This window comes from Camellia sinensis, chromosome 8 (assembly GCF_055761805.1).
Source record: "Camellia sinensis isolate YWXY chromosome 8, ASM5576180v1, whole genome shotgun sequence".
Classification (NCBI taxonomy): domain Eukaryota; kingdom Viridiplantae; phylum Streptophyta; class Magnoliopsida; order Ericales; family Theaceae; genus Camellia; species Camellia sinensis.
The window spans coordinates 82,698,235-82,723,610 of NC_138968.1; the positions used below are offsets into that span (position 1 = coordinate 82,698,235).

General features: G+C 43.2%; 1 protein-coding gene across 1 annotated transcript; it reads right to left on the bottom strand.

The window, feature by feature from the left end:
• Positions 1-4,774: 4,774 nt before the first annotated feature.
• Positions 4,775-6,263, bottom strand: LOC145797861 (uncharacterized). The gene is made up of 2 exons (XM_082885291.1): positions 4,998-6,263; positions 4,775-4,798 (listed from the first exon to the last, which is right to left on the bottom strand). The coding sequence occupies exons 1-2, from the start codon at positions 6,261-6,263 to the stop codon at positions 4,775-4,777; spliced, it is 1,290 nt and encodes a 429-aa protein (XP_082741417.1).
• Positions 6,264-25,376: the final 19,113 nt, after the last annotated feature.

Below are 25,376 nucleotides of genomic sequence, written 5' to 3' on the forward strand. Positions count from 1 at the left end.
TGGGTTGGTTCTGGCATGTCGTGGCTATAGCCGGAAGCCACCTCTGGCTGGCTGAGCTCTATCACAATCCGCCCCAGTAGCGGGGGCTCCTGTGGTACAAAATTCCCGGCATACGACGCTGCTGGCGGTGAAGCGGACATTCCATAGGCGAGGTCTGCCACAGACCTTTGGAGGTCACCTATCATCCCCATCAGTTCAAAGGTGGTGGGCTCACGAGCCTGGTATAACTGGGGAGCCCAAACCGGGTGCACAACGGGCGACCTGGGCGGATATGACATACTGATGCTGGCTTCATTCTGCGGAGTGGTTCCCTGCTCCGGTGCGGCTGTCATAACCACAATTTCTTCTGAACTTTGTGTCGCCATAAATCTTGCCTCAGCAAAGGGGAGACACTGGCTGTTCTGTATCAACTCTGCAACTCTCTGAACTGAAAGAAAAACAGACAGCACTTCAGCCCAAACTGATCAAACACGGGTGTAGCCGAACAACTGTTCCCTACTGCTGATCACTGTTCCCAGATTTCTGTTCCCCAAAATACTGAATCTGATACCCGCGGATAACTGATTCTCAAATTCTGATACCAATGCCCTTAGGCCTGATGCCCCAAACTTGCAAACTGGTATGTACATTTCTGTAGAGATACACTCTAAAAGCACATAGCAAGTAAGAGAGAGCCAAAACACCCCTATGTTGGGGTAGGGTTTCCCTGTCCTATTTTGTCAGGAGCTAGGGTTTCACTATGCACACAGCAGTTCTCAAACAACTTAGCATCGGGTAAGCAACCTGTCCTAATTTGGAATGGTCACTATGGTTCCGAATATGCACTAGGTCGAATGGTCAAAAAGGGTGCCCCGGTAAAACCGGGGTTTGTGTTCCCATGCTGTCAGAGCCCATAGCCGGTCAGCCTTATGGACATGTCTTTACAAGACAAGCCTCCGGCAAACCGTTCAGGAATGGCAGATGGCAAACACTGTGTTCCTAGGCGCACCAATGCACATGCAATGCAAAGAAACATATAAGCGAAATCAAAACAGGATATCACGAGTTCGAGTCAAGCTCTCTAATATCCCCAGCAGAGTCGCCAGAAACTGTAACAGCGCCCGCGTGGGACCTCGTGCTACAGTTCGGACTCTCGATTTGTGTCACGGTTCTAAATGTGAACCAAAGAGTCCAAATCTGGCAAATCGTTTTGAGAAACAGATTTTTTGAAAAAGTAGTGCCAAACATGGACTGCTTTGCCAGATACAGAGTCGCCACCTAAATATTTTTTTATGGGAGAATTTAGGAAACCCTGACTCGGTGCCGAAGGCCACATGTCCGTCATCACCGGAGTTGTCTCGGCTCGGGAGCTTGGGTACGATCGGGGAAGGTCAGCTATGAGCACCCCCTTTCGCCCGGTCCGAAGACCGGCCTCTACTAACCATGATATCCGTTTTTGAAAACTTTACGTGTTCTTATTCCATTTATTAGCCTAGAATTACTATGTTATGCGCACAGCAAACAAGTATAGACTAGATTGCCTAATTTGGAAAACATTGCATATCCGTTTGGTTTGAAAATGCTTTGGAATTTGCTACTCGCAAGTAGGCTAAAATACGGATTTCAACGAGTTTTTCCAACTCAAACAACCCAACCTTCACCCACAGGCATTCAAAACAGTTTAACACATAAGCATCTAGCCACATGTTAAGCATGCTGTTATGGTAACATTCACACTCATGCGATATGCTAAAGCGGAAATACTTACATAGTACTCCGTGCCAAAACAAAGAACTTGTTAGCAAACATGCATGATCCAAGTCCATGTGAAGTGCCTAATGCATCGCATACAAAATGTTACTAGGATAGGCTCGGCTATCCTAAACATGTCATGTGAAAATGCACAATTATCACGTATTCAGTTTGGGAATTGAAGCATTGATGCAATTAGCGTGATGTACCGAGCCTAATGCATGCAATACAAATGCATGGATGCACACATGCATAGCATAAGGTATGCTAAAATAAACGTGCCCTAATCTACCATCATAAGCAGGTAAGTAAAAGGGGGTCGGAAGACATACACACACGCACCCACACTTATTACAGACACGCCCTCACTCGGAGGGACCGAATAAATATTACAAATTAATTAACTACGCAAGCTAATTAATATTACAAATTAACTAATTTAATTAAAGCAAGAAAGCGTCTCGGGAAACGCGCCACCATGCGCAAGCTGCCTCTGTTTTCCTCCCTTTCCTCCTCTGGAGGCTGTCAAAGCCTCAGGACTACATCCTTGGACAGAGGGGATCACCACCGGCTAGATGAAACTTCCGCCGGCAGTGTAGTATGGCCATCGGCACAAAATAGGGTCTGTCGGCAGAGAAAATTGTGCCGGTCGGCACATTAAACTGCCGGTCGGCAGAGTATTCCTGCAGAACCTGCAACTCACAGCAACAGAGGGCAAAACAAGGCATGACAGCACAATTCAAGGCATGTATGCACCAAACATGTCTCTTATCATTGTAATGACTCAAAGGGACATGTGCCTCGGTTCTCGGGCCACCAATCACGCATTTCCATGCATGATGGCCCAAAGAACCAAGTATGCAACTTTGGTTTCAAATGCAATGCACACCAATCAAACAAATTAGGCCCAATTCCTATCACCAATTCAAGGAACAAGGCATGCATGCAAGATGCAATGCAACCTAGGCATACAAGCTAAGGATGCAACATGGCATGGCAAAACACTTATGCAAGCATACAAGCATGCATATGGCAATGCAAATGGATGCAAAGATGGACTTAAACATGAATTAGGCGACTCTAAAATAGGCCTAAAACAGTAGCCAAAAGTGCTAAAGAGTGAGAGCTAAATGGCATGCACACACACATGCTCATAAGGACCAACACTTAAGCATGAATCAAACAACATTCAAGCACACTTGAAAGGAGGAAACATGGACAAATTAGCATGCAACATGAGCCTTAAAATCATGTTATAAAATGATGCCAAATCAAATTATAAATCAAGTCAAGCATGCAACAAAAAGTCCAAGTGTTCAAGGCAAGTCGATAAGGCATTGAACTACACTTATCATGACCAAACATGGCATGCATTAAACAACTAAAAACAGATTTTTAGCATGTTAAAACAAGGCCAAAGGACTCCTTAGATGGCATCTAAGTGGCCCAAATTCAAAGGCATGCAAAGGCACCAAAACATGGAACATTGCAAAACATGCTTTCAAAGCATTAAAGAGGCATGCGAGGCAATCAAACAAGCATGGAAACGGGACTGAAATGACATGTAGAATGATCCCAAATCACCAAAACAATGCAAAGATGGCATGCTACACATGCACATACTCAAGGCCAACAAGCCCAAATACAAAGGAGCTATATAATGCATGCAAAGATCAACCCAAACGACTATGGACAGAGCTAAAGCATGGCAAAATAAGCACATAAACTTCACAAATGCAAGCCTAAAACATGCTACAACAAAGGCTAACAACCTAGACATGTTAAGGCACAAATATGGCATTACAAGGCAACTATGCTAAACATGCATAAGGTTCCAAAACCAACTTGAAATCATGTTATATCATGGATATATAAGCATGAAAAACAAACCAAACATGCTCAACACACACTCAAGCATAGGCTTCTTTAAGAGGCCAAGATGTGCCCTTTTCAAGGACAACAAGGAGAGGGGGTGGCCCTCTCCTTCTTGGGACTTCAAAGCATCATCTTTACCACTGAAATCCCTCAAGATTTCAGTGGTGAAGAGACCTCAAAACCAAAATCCCGGAGCTAGCACAAAATGGCTCAAAATGAGGCCTTTTGGGGCCTAAGGGTGGTCAACACCCCTCAAACAACAAAACACTCTTAATAAACAATAAAGAGGGCTTGAAAACAGAACTTTTTTATGTTATACAACAAGCACAAAAACAGCTCTAAGATAGGTATAAAATCAAAGCAAAAATGGGGGAAAAAGGGACTAGTTTCTTACCCTTGTAGTCCTCTTCAACAATGGTGCTCCAATGGCCTTCTTGAGCTTGAATCTAACACCAAAATCTCAAAACACACTCTTTGGAACCTCAGCTCCAAGAGGAAGGTGAAATACTAGGTGTTTGTGTGCAATAGTAAGGCACAAAACACCTAGTGTGCAAAATGGGAGGAAAAGAGAGATAGATTGAGTGTATCTAACCCTAACCCTAGAAAACCAGAGCTCTTCTCTGTCTTTCTTCTCTCTAAAATGTCTAAGCCTCTCCTTCCAAGCCTTAGAGAGAGCCCTCTCTATAAGCCTCTTGTAAAGCTTATTCAACAAGCTTTGCAAGAGGGAGATCCCTCCATACACGTGTATGGAGGGGAGAAAAAGTTATACAGCTGTCCTAAAATATCTGCAAAAGCAGATGAACAGCAATCGGCCGGCAAAAAATGCCATCTTGGCCAAACAAAGTGCCGACCGGCACAAAAAAGTGCTGACCGGCAACAAATAGTGCCGACCGGCAAACTATTTTGCCGGTGGCAGCAAAAACCAGCCGGTGGCATCTAGCCACTGCCGGTGATGGGTGGGGATGGTCTACAAGCCCTACCCTGCCCTTCCAAGGCAAAACACAAGTGTTTGGTGCAAAACCAGACACTAAACGGTCGAGTTCGGGGATCCTGAGGCAGGGCGCGCGAGCCAAAACCTCCGGGAACTCCAAACAAACACAAACAAGGATAATCACCGAGTGTTCAAGCGGTGACGTCCGAGTCTTGAGGACGGTCAAAAATGGGGTGTCTACACCATATCGGGTTCGAAATGCTGTTTTCTCAACATCACCAGCTTTAACTTTTAATTGATGGTATCCGGACCGTAGGTCAATTTTCGAGAAGATTTGTGCTCCTTGTAACTGATCAAATAAGTCGTCAATCCGCGGCAGTGGATACTTGTTCTTGATTGTTACCTTATTAAGTTCCCTATAATCAATGCAAAGTCGGAGTGTGCCATCCTTCTTTTTTACAAATAGAACTGGTGCACCCCATGAAGAGATGCTCGGGCGGATAAACCCCTTATCCAGTAGGTCTTGTAACTGAGTCTTCAATTCCCTCATCTCAGTTGGTGCCATTCGGTATGGAGTTTTAGAAATGGGTTGGATTCCCGGTAACACTTCAATTGTAAACTCGATTTCACAGTCCACTAATTCTCCTGGCAATTCTTCCGAAAAGACGTCCGAAAATTCACAGGCAACTAGGATCGCATCAGTATTCTCATTCATTCTTGGCCCCTCCAAAACACTGCATAAGTACCCCTGGCACCCTTTCTGAATTAATTTACAAGCCCTTGCTGCAGAAATCACATACGGTGGAGAAGTTATTCCTTGTCCCTGAAAAGTAGATTCTGATTGTCCCGGAGGGTGGAAACTGATTTTCTTCGTCAGACAGTCTATAGTAGCACCATATTCACCCAACCAATCCATTCCTAGAATAATATCAAAAGAAGTCATATCAAGTGGTAACAGATTAGCATATACACGGACATCCCCAATTTGAAGTTGACAAGCAGAATATACAGAGGTACAGATCATGGAATTTCCCATAGGTGAAGATACACACAGCACATAAGTCAATTCTTCTTCAGGTTTATCTAAATTTTTTGCAAATAATTTTGACACGAAGGAACAGGTAGAGCCAGAATCAAATAAGACATAAGCATAATGACCATGAACCATAAATGTGCCTGACACCACTGTCGCTGCATTCTGTACATCTTTCGGAACCAACACAAATACCCTGCTTTGCCTCGTAGTGTCCTTATTGTTAGCAGGTTTAGCAGCTGACTTGGCATTAGGAGCCGGTGTAGACCCTGCTGAGCTTATGGCAGCCTTAATACCATTTTGTTGATTTCTTTGGGGACAATCTTTTATCAAATGACCCGTTTTGCCACAACGGAAACATGCTCCAGACAATCGGTGACAAATCCCACGATGCCTCCATCCACATTCTGGACACACAGGAGCTGAATTTTGAGTAGAAGTAGTAGTGCTAGAGGTCCCTGAATTTTGCTTCTTGTTTGGTGGAGTAGTTGACCCCTTGAACCATTGGTTGTTCTGCCTCTTTCCTTTCCATTCAGAAATCCGAGTCTGAGCAGCAATATTCCCTTCTGCTACAACAGCCCTTTCTAACACATCAACGTAGGTAGGCAACTTTAACACATTAACTCGATCCAAAATAGCACCCCGCAATCCCCCTTCGAACTTCCACGCCTTCTTATAATCTGTATCTACCATATGAGGTGCAAATCGGGCCAGTTCTGCAGACTGAGCTTCATACTCGACAACAGTCTTATTTCCTTATCTAAGTGTTTCAAATTCGGTTACCTTTTTATCTCGCATACTTTGGGGAAAATATTTGTCATAGAACAACTCCAAGAATCTATCCCATGTCAACCCCTGGTGCACTGTCCTTGTAAGCATCCACCATCTCCGCGCCTCGTTTTTAAGAGTGAATGTAGCAAGTTGCACCTTTTGAACTTCAGTACAAGGAAAGACTTCGAATAATTTTTTTATCCCCAGCACCCATGCCTCAGCCTTCATTGGTTCGATTCCTCCTTTAAACGATGGTGGTTTCATCTTTTTAAACTCCTTTGTAAGTGTAATGGTTCGGTCCTCAGCATGAAAATCTTGCATTATAGGTGGGGGTACTAGTGGTGGTGGCGGCTGTCGCTGTTGTTGCTGTTGTTATTGCCGTAGAGTCTCCGCCATTTCCATCATCATCCTTTCCATCCTGTCCAACCGTGCCAAGGTAGCATCTTCCTGATCTTCGGTCCTTGTTCTCACCATGGTCTACAAGACAATCAATTACAACATACACAAAAGGATACAATAGGCATTGATCATCATCATTAGCGTTAGCAGAAAACATTTAACGTTGCTATCGATCTTTCATATATCTTCAAAAGGTCATCCATGATGCCTAAATCTTTCTAGACATCCTAAGGCTCAATGGATCCGTGTGTGAGATAGCAACTCGTGCTCTGATACCACTTGTCATGCCCCTAACTCACCCCTAAAAGTTTTCGGCATGACCCATTCAGAATTCAACACTTAACCTGATACATATATCCTATGGAGCCTGAACGGAAGCGCTTGATATTAGGAAATAACATGAAAACATATCCATTGAGCCATTTCTAATATGCCAGGATCACGACTAGCAAATAAACATATAGTGAACAAGCATCAAAGAATAAGGTACATACATACGTATATATATTTACAAGTCCAGCTCAGAAATTGGGCATATAACAAAACATTAGATACAATTCAAGCTTGGCCGGCAATTAGAGTATAAGGTAACAAAATTTAACAAAACTGTACTAAGATGCAAAGTGCTTCTCCAAGTGCCTGGTTGTACTTAGGTTGACAAAAGATAGATGATATCGACGTTAGGACTGACCTCCAAGTTGGTTACCAACAGAATCAGACAAAATTACAGAGTGAGATAAGCTCAGTGAATAACAGTACTTAAGCAGTTTAATACGCAATTTAAAACATAATACATAACAGTGCATTCATAAAAAATGGAATTCATATCGTTAGTCTGATGCTGTATTATTTTCAGAACGGCCTTGGGCCCAGTTATAACAGAACGACCTATTGGCCCAGAAATAGCAGAACAGCCTTTCGACCCCTACAAACCTTTCGGCCCAGAAGTATACAGAACAGCCTTTCAGCCCAGAAATATACAGAACAGCCTTTTAGCCTAGAAATATACCGAACAGCCTTTCGGCCCAGAAATATACAGAACAGCCTTCCGGCCCAGAAATATACAGAACAACCTTTCAGCCGAGAAAATATACAGGTGTATATAATGCCATCATTGTTTACATTCCTACCAGATTCCAATCGATATACCTGTTAACGTAAGAATTTACGGAAATCAGAACGTTAATATCATTAAACATTTACAGTAATAAGCGTACATTCATTGTACTGTTACTCACAGTGTTATTGCGGAGCGATGGTTCCTCCTGTGGCGTGTCCTACACACATATATAACATCCATTAGTTCCTTTTTCCTTTTAAACCATTTCTTGAGTCATTACATTTCAAATGAATTTACAACCATCAAAAAGGCATCAACCATAAATTCTAAAAATATTCGGGGGTTAAGAACGTAAAACAGAGCGAACATTTTTTTCGGACTTGGGCCGCACGTGCGGCCATGGACCGCACGTGCGGTGCCCCTCCTCCGTTCGAGCGACCAAAAACAGTATGTTCCTCATTTTTTTTCTCTTCTCCGCACGTGCGGCCTGGCCCCTGTTTGGCAGTCCGAATTTCATACAAAGATCAACTTAAAGGACACATGGTAAGGTTCATAATAGATCAATTTAACATAAGAAGAAAGTTCAAAATCACATGAAAAATGAATCACAGACCCACTTAGGTTCATAATCACTTTGAATTTACAATTATAATCAATCACCATCCAACTCTTTTTGGGTTCACTCACACACACACACACACACATATGTATATATCCATCTAATCATATAATCCAACCACATAGATGAGTATCTACATGAGATTAACAAGGAAGCAAGGTGTAACTTCTCCATAACTCAAATTAATTTCTAAAACAACCAAAACAACTACATGGTAAACATAATTCCTAATCAGACAATCATCTTTCACAAAACTTCAACATAACCTCTAGCCCTCCCAATTAAAAGGGTAAACTCACTCAAACCCAAGAAAGAACTTGATTTATGATGGTGTTTACATACCTTGATTCAATTCTCCAGCAAGCCTCTCAATTTCCCTAATTTTTCTCCCTAGGTGAATCTCTCCTTTTCTTCTTCTCTAATTCTCCCCTAGGGGATATTTTTCATTGAACTTCTAAGTAAAAAATGTCCAAAGGGCTTTGATATATAGATATATATTTATATAAAGGGTGAATAAGACAAAATTCAATCGTTTAATCATCCCAAATTGCAATTTCACAGAAAATCTCATTATAGCTTAAAAATCATGCAGATTTCAAATGTGAAATCAATTTCAGAAAATTAAGTCCCTAAGGCTTCCAATTTCGGATTCAAACAGTTTAAGTGCGACAGATAATTTTCTAATTAAACAGATAGGAATCCATATTCCAAGTCTCACTTTATTCAACGTAATTTCACATAGAATTTTACAATAAGCATTCAAAAGCACAGAATAGAGGACTGAAAAGATACCAGAATCATGTACGAGGGTCGGAGTATTATCGATACGCTGAGAGGTGGTGTTTCCTTCTCTCGCATGTGATACCCTGAGAGGTGTTGCCTTTCCCTCTCTTGCGTGTGATACGCTGAGAGGTGTTGTTTCCCTCTCTCGCGTGTGATACACTCAAAGGTGTCGCCTTTCCCTCTATCGCGTGTGATACGCTGAGAGGTGATGTTTCTGTCTTTCGCGTGTAATACGCAGAGAGGTGTTGCCTTTCCCTCTGTCACGTGTGATACGCTGAGAGGTGTTGCCTTTCCCTCTCTCACGTGTGATAGACTGGGAGGTGTTGTTTTCCTCTCTCATGTGGATACGCTCGGAGGTGTTGTTTCCCTCTCTCACGTGTGATACACTGAGAGGTGTTATTTCCCTCTCTCACGTGTGATACGCTGATAGGTGTTGCCTCTCCCTCTCTCGCGTGTGACACACTGGAAGGTGCTATATCCCTCTCTCGCATGTGATACGCTGAGATGTGTTGTTTCCCTCTCTTGCATGTGATACGCTGAGAGGTGTTGCCTTTCCCTCTCTTGCGTGTGATACACTAAGAGGTGATGTTTCCCTCTCTCGCGTGTGATACGCAGAAAGGTGTTACCTTTCCCTCTCTCGCATTTGATACACTGGGAGATGTTATTTCCCTCTCTCGCGTGTGATACGCTAAGAGGTACTGTTTCCCTCTCTTGCATGTGATATGCTAAGAGGTGTTGCCTTTCCCTCTCTCGCGTGTGATACGCTGAGAGGTGTTGCCTTTCCCTCTCTCGCGTGTGATACGCTGAGAGGTGTTGCCTTTCCCTCTCTCGCGTGTGATACACTGGGAGGTGTTGTTTCCCTCTCTCGCGTGTGATACGCTGGGAGGTGCTGTTTCCCTCTCTCACGTGTGATACACTGAGAGGTGTTGTTTCTCTCTCTCGCGTGTGATACGCTGAGAGGTGTTGTCTTTCTCTCTCTCGTGTGTGACACGTTGGGAGGTGCTGTTTCCCTCTCTTGCGTGTGATACGCTGAGAGGTGTTGTTTCCCTCTCTTGCATGTGATACGTTGAGAGGTGTTGCCTTTCCCTCTCTCACGTGTGATACGCTGAGAGGTGTTTCGTTTGAGACTCCAGTATCCCCGATAGTCGTTTTTGGCCTTTCCCGCGTGACGCGTGGTGGCAATTGTATAATTTTCTTACATCCTTTATGTTGGAATGTGTGAGACTGTTGTTTCCTATTCGTTGCATAAAATGTTGCATTTATCGTGCCTAGTATTTTCATTCAAATGTTTCATTACAGCTTTCTTTGCATGATCATAAGTTATGCTCATCCATCGTGCATGTTCATTCGCATTTTGCCCCGGCTTGCGAGCATATCTATTTGATATACTGCTTGTTTGTCTAAGTCTTCGGCCTTTTCAAAAATGGGTCGTCTCTGGGCTTTGACATTCACTCCTGTCATTTCATGACTTCCAAGTTCTGTCAAAGAGGGGCAACTGTAGACACCCCATTTTTGACTGTCCTAAAGACTTGGATGTCATCGTTTGAGTGCTCGATGATTGCGCATATTCGCGATCGTTTGGAGTCCCCGAGGTTTTCGGTTGCGCGCCTTGCCTCTAAGTCTCTGAACTCTCTTGGTTTTGTGGTTGTTTTAAGCCAACTCTTGGTCCTCCTATCTGCCTGGAGGAAGAAACAGTGGTGTAGACCACTTTCTCCCCTATAGACCACTTTTCTTCCCTGGCAGCCACTTTTGGTGGTCGGTCAGCTAAGGTTGGTGGTCTGTCGACCACCTCAAGTGTTCTGTAACATGCCACCACCTTCTCCTCTCTTAGGAGACCCCCTTTTTGCCCTTTCGACCAGATGTTTCTCCTGTCGACCACCTGAGGTGGTCGGTCGACTAGGTGGGATGGTCGGCGGCCATTTTTCACTTTCTGCAGATATTTTTGGCGCCAGCTATGCCAACTGTTCGGCACAGAATGTATCCTCCCTACACGTGTAGGAAGGGATTCAAGCAAGCTTTGGCTTACATGTTATATATAAGGGGAGGTATCTCCCCCTTCTCAAGGGCTCAGAAATTTTGAGAGCAAATTCTCCTTCTCTCTCTCTTTAGAATCCTCTCTCTCTTCTCTTTTAGTGCTTTAAAGTGAGCTTTCTTCACACTTTTGCAAAGAGACTGCTAGCCAAATACCACCATCATTGAGCTGAGGTTCTTGAAGGCCATATTTGAGCTTGGAAAGTTGGTTTTAGCCCAAGAAAGTTGTTGTTTTTGTTGTGCTTCAAGGCTGAGTCATATACCCTCTTTAAAGCTTTGTTTTGGTTGCATATTTGGCCACCTTTGCATGCTATTTTAGGCTTAGCTTTCAACTGCAAAAAGTTCTTTTTTTTAAGTGTTTAAAATGGTTATTTAAGGCCTAGTTTGAGTTGGGGGTGGTTTACCCCCGTTGGTGGCTTGTTTTGCTTTGCTTTGTGCCATCTCTTAAGGCCTTTGGGATCATCTCTTTTTGGCCTTCTTACCATTGTAACACAGAGGAATTTCAGTGTTGGAAAGGTGGTTTTGAGGTCCCAAATGGGTGGGGGTGGTCCCCCCTTCTCTTCTCTTGTTTGCTTGTGTTGATGGCCCATCAAAAGAGCTTGTGTTTTTACTTCTTAGTGACTTTGTTTCGGCTCATTTTTGTGACTTTTTAGACCTACCATAACTCTTTTTTTTGGCAGTCTTGGTCACCTCTTACATGCTTCTTGTACTTGTAGTGTAATCCTACTTGTAGCCTTGCAAAGTAGCATGTCTTTGTGCCTTGAATTTGCTTAGTTCAAGAATGTTTTTAGCCGTTATTTGCCATTTCATAACTCTGTTTTGGGTTGGTTTGGTTACCTCTTGCATGCTCCTTGCACTTGTACTGCAATTTTGTTCTCTTGCCTAGTGTATTCGGTGTTTTAGCCTATTGATCTAGCATGTGTATGCTCTACTCTAGCACATTTTTGGCTATGTTTTAGCATTCTTTAGGTCTGATTTGAGTGGTTTTGGTCATGCATGCTTTGCTTTGTATAGCTATAGTGTACTTGGCTTTGCTAGCCTTGCACTTTGAGACCTCTAACATGTCATATTTGAGCTTTTTGCATAGCATCGCATCATTTGGCATGTTATTTCAAACCATATACCTCTGCCATATTCTTGCATTTATCGCCCTTTTGTTGTGTTTGAGGTTTGGGCCTTATGCTTCGCTTGTGAGCCAACTTGAATGCATGTTTGTCTAAGCTTTTGGGCTGTCATTTCAGCGTGTTTCAGCATGTGTTTTAGCATGTTTTAGGTCTGTCCAAAGATGGTTTGACCATTTGTGCTTGATGTTGCATGCCTCTTGTGTGACGCTCTTCACTAGCCTTAGTGTTTTTCGCTTTTAACATGTCTTGCATGCATGTCTTGCATGCATGTCTTGTATGATTTAGCATCTTTAGCATGTCATTTCAGTGTTGAAATATATGCCATTGCATCCCACTAATTCACTCTTTCAAAACTAGAGGACTTTCACTTTTGGACTTAACCGATTAAGGGATTAATTGGTAATCTTTAATGTGTAAACAAAATGAATCAAGTAAAACATGGCCAAGATAAGCATGTTGTTTGTATTGCAAGTGTTTGGATCGGATGTTAATCCAAACACGAGAAATGTGGGACGTTTCATACTCATAGTGACGAAACGTGTCACATTTCTCGGTCGCCGACGCCCTTGATTGTGCATGATAGGGTGGAGGCCTTTCAAGTCTTATGTGTGCATTCATTGAGTTTTGCACAACCTTGATCCTTTGGCCACCATGCATTGAAAATGATTGCTTGTTGGCTTGAGAGTGAAGTGCCATACTCCTTTGAGCTTGAGATATGGTAAAGAGTGTGGAAATGCATACATTTCCTTGCAAATACACTGTCCTGCCTCTGTCTGTGCTCTGTTGCAGCAATAGGAGAAATTGTAGCCCTCAAGGTGTTCTTGAGATCAGGAAGAAGCATTATGGAAATCGGTGTAATTTTCAATGGTTCAAAAGAGTGCAAACAGAGGCGTCTTAAGGCAAGGCGGTGGATTTCCGGGAGGACGCAACCGTGCATGCATATCTCCCTCGCCCGCGAGGCCATTTATCGGTTTTGTTAGCTAGTTGTAGTTAATTACCTGTGCTGTAATTAATTTAGCTTAGTGCTTTGTAATATTCTAATTAGCTTAGATTAGCTAGTTATTCAATTTGGTTTGTAATAATTAATTAGCAAGAATAGTTAGTCAATTAGTTGGGTTGTAATAGTTAGCTTAATTAGCGTAGCTAGTTAGCTTTTATTTTATTCGGATCCTTCGTCAAGAGGGAAAATGTTGTAATAAGTGTGCGTGTGTGTGTGAATGTCTTCCAACCCCACATCTTTCTCCCTTTTATTTATCTGCTTTCGGTGGTTAGTTTAGGGCATATTTCAATTAGCATACCTTATGCTTTGCATGTTCGCATCATTCATTTGTATTGCATGCACCGGGCTCGGTGCATCATTCAAACCGCATTGTATTTCAATACACTTCTTTGAATACATGTATCAAATGTCGCATTCATATGCCATCTTAGATAGCCGAGCCTATTTTAGTCGCATTTTGCATGTGTTGCATTAGGCATCTTGTATAATTAGGATCATGCATTGATTTCTAATTGGTTTTTGTTTTCGCTCTGAGTACACTGTAAATGTTTATGCTTTAGCATCCTTGCATGTGTGTAAGTGACTGCCATGATAGCATGCTTGCCATGAGACTATGTGCTTAAGTGATTAACTGCATGAATGCCTGTGGATGAAGGCTTCATTGCTTGAATTGGAACAATTCATCAAAATCTGCGTTTCAAGCCCACTTGAGAGTGGCAAATCCGTATTTTAGCTTACTTGAGGGTTGCAACTTTAAACCATTTTCCAAAAACAAACATGAGATGTTTTGTTCCAAATTAAGTGATTTAGTCTATACTTATATGATGTGCCCATCACATAGTAATTCTAGATTAATAACCGGAATAAGAACACATGTGTTTATAAAAATAACATATTATGTTAGTAGAGGCCGATCTTTGATCGGGCGAGCGGGGGTGCTCATTTCAGGACCTTCCCCACTCATACCCAAGTTCCCGAGCCGAGACAACTTTGGTGATGACGGACAAGTGGCCTTAGGCACGAGTCAGGATTTCCTAAATTTCCCAAAATAAAACATTTAGGTAGCGACTCTGAAATCTGGCAAAGCAGTCCATGTTTGGAGCTTTTTGATTAAAATCGATTTTCAAAAGCGATTTATCAGATTTGGACTCTTTGGTGATTTATCAGTCTTACATTGCAGTTTGTGAGATTAGATTCAGAACCGTGATAGGAGGCCGAACTGTAGTAGCTAGAACACCATCCGCGCCCTCTCCGAAAGGGGGGCATGCGAAGCGAGTTCAGGCGGTTAAGAGTTTCTTGAGACTCCGCTGGGGATTTTGAGAACTTGACTCAAACTCATGATATGTTGTTTTATCTACACTTGTGTGTTTCTTTGCATTACATTTGCATTGGTGCGCCTAGGATACCGTGTTCTCCATTTGCTATTCTTGAACGGTTTGCCGAAGGCTTGCTTGGAAAAGCATGCCATAAGGCTGACCGGTTCCAGGCTTTGCCACGTTGGGAACATAAACCTCAGTTTTTACTGAGGCACCCTTTTGACCATTCGACCTAGTTGTATATCGAAAGCCATAAAGACCATTCCAAACTAGGACAGGTTGCATACCCGATTGTAGGTTGTTTGAAACCCCTGCATGCGTAGTGAAACCCTAGCTCTCGACAAAATAAGATAGGGAAACCCTACCCCAACATAGGGGTGTTTTGGCTCTTACTTGCTTGATATGTACTGTCAGAGTGCATCTCTACAGGTTGTATGTATCAGTTTGCAAGTCTGGGTATCAGCCTGAGGACATCAGTATTTGGGGTATCAGGTTTGAAGCAGTGATTTCAGGGCAGTGATCAGTGTTGAGAACAGTGTGTTCAGCTTACAATGTCAACTGTGTGTTGTCTTTGTTTAAGCTGAAATGCTGCCCACTTTTTTGCTTGTTGTTTCCTTATTTTGCTTTTCTTATCCTTTTGCAAGGTAGTATAGCACAATTGCTTCTAAAAAGACAAATATCCCCCAAGCACTTTGGAACCAGATTGGGATGGTTCATCGATCTGATGATCTAGTTGACGGACGACCAGTGTTTATTTCGTTGCCACCAGTTACTAGATGGAGGTCATCCAGGCATAGGTCATCGGTACAGAGGCCACCAGATCAACGGTCATTATCAACTTCACTTGTGCGCAGTTGGGTTGAGATACCTGCTTCTACCTCAGAGAGGGGACATACACCTGCTCTTCAGTCAGATCCGCGCCTTATGGCCGGTATGGAGGACATGATGCGTCTATTCTAAGAGACCATGCAAGCCATGCAGCGGGATGCTGCCCGCCAGGCAAAAGTTGTTACACGTCAGGCGGAAGTTGTAGCCCAACAGGCATAATTAATTGCCAGGCTTCAGCAACAGCAGCAACCACTATAAGCCAGAGCATATGTTTCAAACCCACCCCCACCCGAACCTAGGGTTCCAACACCAAGGGAGACATCACACGTCCAGAAAAATACGGACGTCCCGCCGGGGTTAGTTCCGCCCCGAATCCTACCTCAGCTATCTAAAGCACCAGCTATCCAGTGGACACACCGTTTGAATTTGAGGTGGATCCAATAGCACTGAAAGTGAGTAAGCTTGAAAAGTTGTTCAACCGAGCCCAGGGGGAATTGACATTCCCAGACCGGTTCAAGATGCCGCATATAGACCGTTTTGACAGTTCCGGGGACCCCATGGTACATTTGCGGCTGTTCTCGGATATCCTAAGGCCAATGGTCCTCTCCAGACTACAAAAGCTTTCCCTCTTCGGTCGGACGCTATTAGGTGTTGCGGCCATCTGGTATGCGAAGTTGGAAGATTCTGTCAAGAAGAGTTGGGAGGAAATGGCTGAGGCCTTCATTGCCCAATATTCATACAACACCCAAATCGAGGTCACGACCCGTGATCTCGACATAACCAGGCAAGAGCTGAAAGAGGGCTTCTCTGACTTTGTAACTCGTTGGAGGGCCAAAGCTTTTATGATGACCACCAGGCCGGTCGAGAAAGATCTAATAAAGATGGTTGTGCGCAACCTCCAACCCAAGCTAATGCAAAAAATGATCGTCTTACCGCTTCCCACCTTTGCTGATTTACAAGAGATTGGGGTACAAATTGAGGATGCCATGAAGTAGGGTCTGATCGACCAGGACAGGGAACAGCCCAAGAGGGCATTTACCAGCAATTCGAATGTAGGCACGAGTAGTGCTGCAGCTGCAAGGACTTCCGATGTGGGCATGGTCACCACCACCACACCAAAACCAGCTACACCATTCACCAGTGTGTCTGGAACTAGCTTGCAGCAGTAAGCAAAATACCCACCTAGGGGCCAGAGGACTTTTACCCCGCTGAATATGTCTTTGTCCGAAGCCCTAGGGGTTTTAATCATAAAGGGGCCTTTGAAGCCTCTGGAACCGAGCCTACTACCAAATAACCTCCCACCAACCCATAACCCGGACAAATACTGTGCCTTTTACCAATAGCACGCTCACGACACTGACCAGTGCTTCAGACTGCGTCATGAGATTCAAGATCTTATTGATAACAAGGTGATTGCACCTCCCGACAAACCAAATGTCACCACCAACAGACTCCCACCACAAAACCAAGCTCCGCCACCCAAACACATCATCCTAATTCAAATCGTGGCCATCCCATATGACCCAAGCATATACATCACACCCTCCCACCTACCCAAGCCTGAGGTGTTCATCCCAGATAGCACAAACTTGCGAATGTTGAGCATCTCCCAAACCCATCCTGAACAGATGGTGGTGACTGTTGAAGACAGAACTGGGATGACTTCTGAGGCATATGGGAACGTTGATTCAGAGCCTAAGGGGTCTGGGAGCTTTGCGTACAAACCGAGTGGTTATATCACATCAACAGACCAGGCTAAGCCGAGGGCGGAGTTACCAACTGGGGCAGAGGTACAAGTTGTCCGAGAAGACGGGCCAAGTCCTAGCTTGGATGATCTAGCCAGCCTTGAGGAGGATATCAGCAACCTACAGTTCTTTGATGAGCAGGACTTGGGGAATGTGCAGCTTGGTTGGTATGATGCGAACGGAGCAACAGGTGCCACAGGGTGGCTTAGTGATGAGCCAGATGTTGTTGAGGCACCTCAATCAGAATGGGGTCAGTTAGAGACGGGAACATTTGCAGTGGCCAGAATGGCCGAGAATCAGGAGGAATCGCCGGAGAGCATCGGTGCGAGGAATTTTGCTCAGGACTTGGGTAGTTTGTGTGCAGCAGACACAGAGCAGAAAGATACGCTGAGGCATTTTGAACATGAGAGAATTGAGAATGAAGACATGGCTAGAAAAGCCAAGGCCCCTGTGGGGATAGAATGTGTTGTGAGCACAAGAACAGCTACAGCGAAACCGGACAGCTGTCTGTTGGTTGCCGATGGGATGTGGTGGGAAGACGACGACTTATGTCTTGCCCACACTGATGAAGATTGGGGGCAGACTCAACCGGATGACACCTGGTACATTGAGGAGGTCGACCATATGACCAAAAGTGAGCAGTACTTGAAGCCCTCACACTTGGACCAGCCAGAGGCGCCCGAAAAGGACAAAAAGGCAGAGAGGCAAAAAGAAAAATTGCTGGAGGAGGAGGCTGTACTGAAACAGCTAAAGAAGATTCAAGCAGACATCTCCGTCTGGGGACTGTTTATGGCCTCGAGGTTTCACAAACAAGCTATCCTTTCTGCTATGAACAAGGCAAAACTTTTAATTGATACCACACCCGAACAGTTGGTACGACTGGTTTTCCCAGGAGGAGCTTCCCTGACCTTGACCTTCACCGACAAAGAACTACCGCCCGAGGCTTAGATCATAACAAACCCCTCTACATCTCTGTGGAGTGTAGAGAGAAGTGGATACCGGTGGTGTTGGCTGACACGGGCTATGCAATCAATGTATGTCCGTCGAGAACAACATATGTTATTGGGTTGAAGCCCGCAGATTTCGTGCCTACAGCCCAAGTGATACGGGCCTGTGATAATACCAGCCGGGAGGTGATGGGGACCGTACGGATTAAGACTCAAGTTGGTCCGGGGCAGCAGGACATTGAGTTCCATGTCCTGGATGTTCCAGCCACCTTCAATCTACTTCTCAGGCGGCTGTGGCTGCACCAAGTGAAGGCCGTCTCTTCCACCTTACACCAAATGTTGAAGTACCCCCCTGGGAGGGGGGTGGCAATAATTTTTGGGAACCGTTCAATACATCTGCCGCCAGAGGTTTCTACACCAGTTCTGGAGATTGAGCATGGCGCGGAGGATGTATTTCTGTCAGGATTCACCCTAGCTGAGGCTTGGGTTGTACAGGATATGCTAGCTGTTGATGAGGGGCTATACGTCAGTGCACAATCTGTCTACCTCATGAACAAGCTTCAGTACATGCCCGGGATGGGATTGGGGCGAAGCGGCCGGAAAGGCGTTGCAGCATTGGCCGATGTGCCACACAATCCATACACCTTTGCTGTATCTGTTAAGTCTCATTCTTATGTAGACGATATTGTGTGTACGGTTCATTCGAAGCTGGTGCAACCAGACGATATTATATGTACGGTTCATTCAGAGGAAACACCTTGTTTTGGTTAGAAGCGTTTGGGATGTGTGCCCGACGCTTATACCTCCCTTGTTGGTTAGAAACATTGGGATGTGTGCCCGATGTTTATACCACCCTTCTGGTTAGAATCGTTTGGGATGTGTGCCCAACACTTATACCTCTCTTGTTGGTTAGAAACATTGTGACGTATGCACGATGTTTATACCACCCTTTCTGGTTAGAAGTGTTTGGGATGTGTGCCCGACGCTTGCACCACTTTGTTTTGGATTAGAAACATTAGGACGTGTGCACGATGTTTATACCACCCTTTCGGTTAGAAGCGTTTGGAATGTGTGCCCGACGCTTATACCTCTCTTGTTGGTTAGAAACATTGGGACGTGTGCCTAATGTTTATACCACTCTTCCGGTTATAAGCAATTGAGATGTGTGCCCGATGCTTATACCACTTTGTTTTGGGTTAGAAACATTGGGACGTGTGCCCGATGTTTATACCATCCCCCCGGCTAGAAGCGTTTGGGATGTGTGCCCGACGCTTATACCTCTCTTGTTGGTTAGAAACATTGGGACGTGTGCCCGATGTTTATACCACCATTCCGGTTAGAAGCATTTGGGATGTGTGCCCGACGCTTATACCACTTTGTTTTGGGTTAGAAACATTGGGACGTGTCCGTGATATTTATACCACCCCCCCAGTTAGAAGTGTTTGGGATGTGTGCTCGACGCTTATACCTCTCTTATTGGTTAGAAACATTGGGATGCGTGCCTAATGTTTAAACCACCCTTCTAGTTAGAAGCGTTTGGAACACGTTCTGATGTTTATACCGCCCTGTTTTGGTTAGAAACATTAGGACATACAATGATATTTATACCACCCTTCGGTGTTTGCACCGTCCTCTTTTCCTCTCGCATGCGGCGCGTTAGGACATTTTGGTTAAAAGCATCCGGATGGATTCCAATGCTCTTTGTTTTGGTTACATAATATTTGGATGTGTTTCAATTGTTTTCATATGGTCTCTTTGGTTTGGAACCTTGGTGTCACGCCCCAAACTTGCCCCTAAAAGTTCAGGCATGACCCACACAGAAACGGACACTTAACCTGCTATACGTAATGTATGGGGCCTTGGCGGAAGCACTAAAATTTAACATAATAACAAACTCCATTGAGCTACCTCTAATATGCCAGGATCACATGCATCATATACATTATAATAACCAGTCACAGGCCAAAATTATACTGTGAGCATCAGTCATATAGATATACATATACAGCCCCAGCCCTAAGATTGGGCATATGCAAAAACATTGAAGTCATGTACATTTAACCTTAAATGAGTAATCAAAAAAACAAGACAATGTCTTAACAAAGCTTCACAAAACTGAGTGATCTCGCTTAGTGCCTGGACTCGTAAAGGTTGACAAAAGGGGACGAGCATCCTGGTTGGTTACCTACAGGAACAAACATACGGAGGGTGATCCAAGCTCAGTGAATAGTAATACATAAATAAAAAACTGCTTAACTTGAAACATTGTATAATAGAAATACACATGGGTTCGTAACATCTCAATATTTATTGAACCATAAATTGTGTCTAATATGCTTTGGAAATAAGTGAGGATAGACATACGAACTAAATGCAACTTTTCAAATGTTCCTGAAAATGGGTCTCCGCTCAAGCGGACCATGCAATTTCTGAAATTCTACAATGCCAAGTAAAGTTGCAACCTGGTATTCAAAGCTTCAAACATGTACTTTCGTATACTAATGCAGCATTCACAATGCGAGTCTGAATCTGCTCTTATTCATTATAAACTTAGATCTTATCATGAAACATATTGGCTTGAATATAATGGTTTGGATTAACATCCTTGTATAATGTGGCTCAAACCCTTAATCATGGTGGCACAAAGCCCATTAACATAGTGGCGCAAGGCCCTTAGATACTTACCAAGCTTCAAAACATATACTTACTAAGCTTCAAAACACATACTTACTAAGCTTCAGAACATATACCTATCAATCTTTAAACATATGCTTACCAAACTTTAAAACATATACTTATCAATCTTTAAAACATATGCTTATCAAACTTTAAAACATATACTTAAGCATACAGTGCAAAGTCCACATGATTTGTCTGAGTCTGTTTCACTTTATAGGCCCTTTCTTGAAACATATCAGCTTGAACATAATGGTTGGCTTAAAGCCCTTGAATGGTGTGGCATAAGCCCTTAAACATTGGTATAAAGCCCTTGGAAGGTGGCATAAAGCCCTTGAAAGGTGGCATAAAGCCCTTAAACATTGGCATAAAGCCCTTGGAAGGTGGCATAAAGCCCTTGAAACACATTGGCATTAAAGCCCTTGAAGCATATGGCATAAAAAGCCCTTGAAACATAGATATATGAACCCAAGAGGTGTCTCACACGGATTCTAGAGGTGACTCACATCGTAGCACTTAGTTCCGTGTAGCACTTTGTTTCATACCAAAATGGCTTAAGTCCTTATCAGATTGGCATAAAGCCCATGTAAAGGGATAAAGCCCTTGTCTTACATGTATGAACTCAAGAGGTGGCTCGTACGGATTCTAGCGGTAACTCGCATTGCAGCACTTAGTTCAGTACAGCACTTTGCTTCATACTTCATACAAAACGGCCATTGGCCTCATAACTTTCACATATGTATGGACTCAAGAGGTGGCTCGTATGGATTCTAGATGTAACTCGCATTGCAGTACTTAGTTCCACACAGCACTTTGCTCCGTATCAGAATTTCATGAGTCTTAAAGACTGAATCATCATATCATGTCTTAGCATAACATATTTGGAATAGTAATAGAAATAATTCCAGTTTTCGTAGAATACCATTATGTAACAATGCCCATAAGTTTCCCATAGCTTGGTTACACATTAATACATGTGTCTCGCAAACAACTGAATAATAATAATAACAACTGTTAACTGAGGCCACATATATCATTACCATGTGCTTAATAAGGACAGAATAACCCACATCCTAACGTGAGTCCCATAAGAATGTTACTGTCATGACCCAAACCTGCCCCTATGGGTTAAGGACATAACCGGCCAGCAATCTTGAGATTACCTACGGCCTCATATTCTTCAGACATAACTTGTCAGAGTAAAGGGGCCAAACGGAAGCAAAAATTAAAAACTTTGTCCATAGAGCCGTGCTTATATGCACATCAAACAGACCATACTCAGTTACGTTAATAACCCACCTTAAAATTACAGTTTCACAACATTCATTACAGACAGGATCATTCAAAACGAGTCAACCTATGACAGGCTATTTATAAATATACACTAGGCCCTTGCCAACAGGACAAAACATAAGTACATAGCAAATAGGCAAGGTAGGTCTCAAGAGTGAGACACAAGGCTGACTTCCTCAAAACTCGAATTTCTCCTAGCAGACTTCACTGGGGCTGGGTTCGGACTTCCCTTGGCTCACCTACAAACACATGAATGAGCGTGAGCGATAGCCCAGTGAATAATATCAAACATCACAGTTACATGACAATATGTAGAACAACATGCTCCAAACGGCCTTGCGCCCAATTCATAATTCTATTTAACACAGGTATATATACTTATACAAAATTTAGTTCAAGTGACTGTAGTTCCAACATACTGGCCTTTGGCCCATTCAGGTTTCCATTCTTGTCAAAACGGCCTCCGGCCCATTCATTTATGTCAAAACGGCCTTTGGCCCATCCATTTACGTCAAAACGGCTTTTAGCCCATTCATTTACGTCAAAACGGCTTTTGCCCACTCATTCATGACAGAACGACCTTCGGTCCATTCATATTTATCTAAACGACCTTTGGTCCATTCATGACACAACTTATTGCTCTTTTGGACAAGTGTGTGAGTTATTAACTCGTGCTCTGATACCACTCTGTCATGACCCAAACCCGCCCCTATGGGTTAAGGACATAACCGGCCAGCAATCTTGAGATTACCTACGGCCTCATATTCTTCAGACATAACTTGTCAGAGTAAAGGGGCCAAACGGAAGCAAAAATTAAAAACTTTGTCCATAGAGTCGTGCTTATATGCACATCAAACAGACCATACTCAGTTACGTTAATAACCCACCTCAAAATTACAGTTTCACAAAATTCATTACAGACAGGATCATTCAAAACGAGTCAACCTATGACAGGCTATTTACAAATATACACTAGGCCCTTGGCAACAGGACAAAACATAAGTACATAGCAAATAGGCAAGGTAGGTCTCAAGAGTGAGACGCAAGGCTGACTTCCTCAAAACTCGAATTTCTCCTAGCAGACTTCACTGGGGCTGGGTTTGGACTTCCGTTGGCTCACCTACAAACACATGAATGAGCGTGAGCAATAGCCCAGTGAATAATATCAAACATGACAGTTACATGACAATATGTAGAACAACATGCTCCAAACGGCCTTGGGCCCAATTCATACTTCTATTTAACACAGATATATATACTTATACAAAATTTAGTTCAAGTGACTGTAGTTCCAACATACTGGCCTTTGGTCCATTCAGGTTTCCATTCTTGTCAAAACGGCCTCCGGCCCATTCATTTATGTCAAAACGGCCTTCGGCCCATCCATTTACGTCAAAACGGCTTTTAGCCCATTCATTTACGTCAAAACAGCTTTTGCCCACTCATTCATGACAAAACGACCTTCGATCCATTCATATTCATCTAAACGACCTTTGGTCCATTCATATACATCAGAACGACCTTCGGTCCATTCATTCTTATCAAAACGACCTTTGGTCCATTCATATACATCAGAATGACCTTCGGTCCATTCATTCTTATCAAAACGACCTTTGGTCCATTCATATACATCAGAACGACCTTCGGTCCGTTCATTTATATCTAAACGATCTTTGGTCCATTCATTCATTCCTGTCAGACTTTTGTCCACAATCCCAATTAACAACTCATAAAGTTTATAAGGGAATAAACAATTGGACATTGACAAGCTTTCAAATATTGATATTACTCACAGTGATCGGCTTGTGGATTCGCCCTAGAGCTTGACCCTACACATTCCATGCACACAAAAGGGTCATTAACAATTCAATCCGTCCCTTAATTCACATATTCCTCTTTAGGCTTTATTCTTATCTCATTAACTCATTTATAATGTTTAACACACGCCTAAGAGTGATTACAAGTGAAAGAGAACGGAAAACGAAACACAGAACGCATGAACAAAATTCCAGAAATTAGGGTCCCCGCTCGAGCGTGTACTTACCCGCTCGAGCGGACCCTTAAGGCCTGCAAAAGTACTGGTTGCATGAAAAATGCGCTCGAGCGTGGAATAGAGCGCTCGAGCTGAAGGCCTGTCTACAAAACTCCACGCTCGAGCGTGAGGTGTCCCGCTCGAGCGGACATCCAACTCTGCAAAAGTGCTGGGAGCACGATTTTCCCGCTCGAGCGGACATCAAAATTCTGGGTTTCCCAGATTGTGTTCTTGAGCTCCAAATCGATTTTCCAGCTACAATACTTGCATGCAATGGCTCAAATTACACATTTACACATGCTAACATGCTACTAATACAAGATTATAACACCAGGAAGCTCAATTTCATGATTTATCTACATGCATGTCCCAAAATATCTCAAACCCATCAACAACATGCTCAAATTCAAACATTCAAGACTTATACTCCCATGGTTTGTACATGCATGTGGGAGATGCTCATCATTCTCAACTTAGATGGTACAAATGGCGATTACAACATGAGTTTCAACCAAAACTCTACATGAATCATGTGTTTCAAGCTCAAACATTCAGATTCAAAGTAATTTCTTACATGCGTGAGTTCCAAGACTTCAAACTCAACAAAAATCAACTTATTACATGCTCTTTAACATTCTATCAACTTTGAACTTACAAATTACAAACAAGAGTCCATGAATTCACTTACTTAAGAGCTTCAACCCTTAAGCTCTAGCCAAATCTTGAGCTAGATCTTCAAATTCCCAAGGCTTGAGCCCAAATTACACAAGTCTCTCCCTTTCTCTCTCTACAACCGGCCCTCTCTTCTCTTCTTTGAGTTTAATATCAGTCAAAATAGGCTAGAGAGGGAGAGATTGAGTGTTTAAAGCTTGACAACAAAATCCACTAAAGTCAAGATTATAATAATAAAGTAGTTGGGCTCTAATTCATCAATTTAATCGGTTTAATCTAACCCGAATCAACTTTCAATTAAATTTCACCGTAGGCTCTAAAAATTATGCCAATCATAACGGCGTAATGAATTTCGGGTTCTGTGGCCGGTAAGGCCACCAATTTAATTTCCGAAGCGGTAAAATCAAACAGATATTCCTACAATGAACGGATAGAAATTCAAAACCACATATTTTCACATAATGGCATACAAAACCATGCTAAACACATAACCATAAACAACTTAAGGAC

Coding starts and splice junctions, on each gene's coding strand:
- LOC145797861 (XM_082885291.1), bottom strand. CDS start 6,263: ATGGTAGATACAGATTATAAGAAGGCGTGGAAGTTCGAAGGGGGATTG. Junction 4,799..4,997: donor GGGGTGCACCAGTTCTATTT/GTAAAAAAGAAG, acceptor TTGAGAAAACAG/CATTTCGAACCCGATATGGT.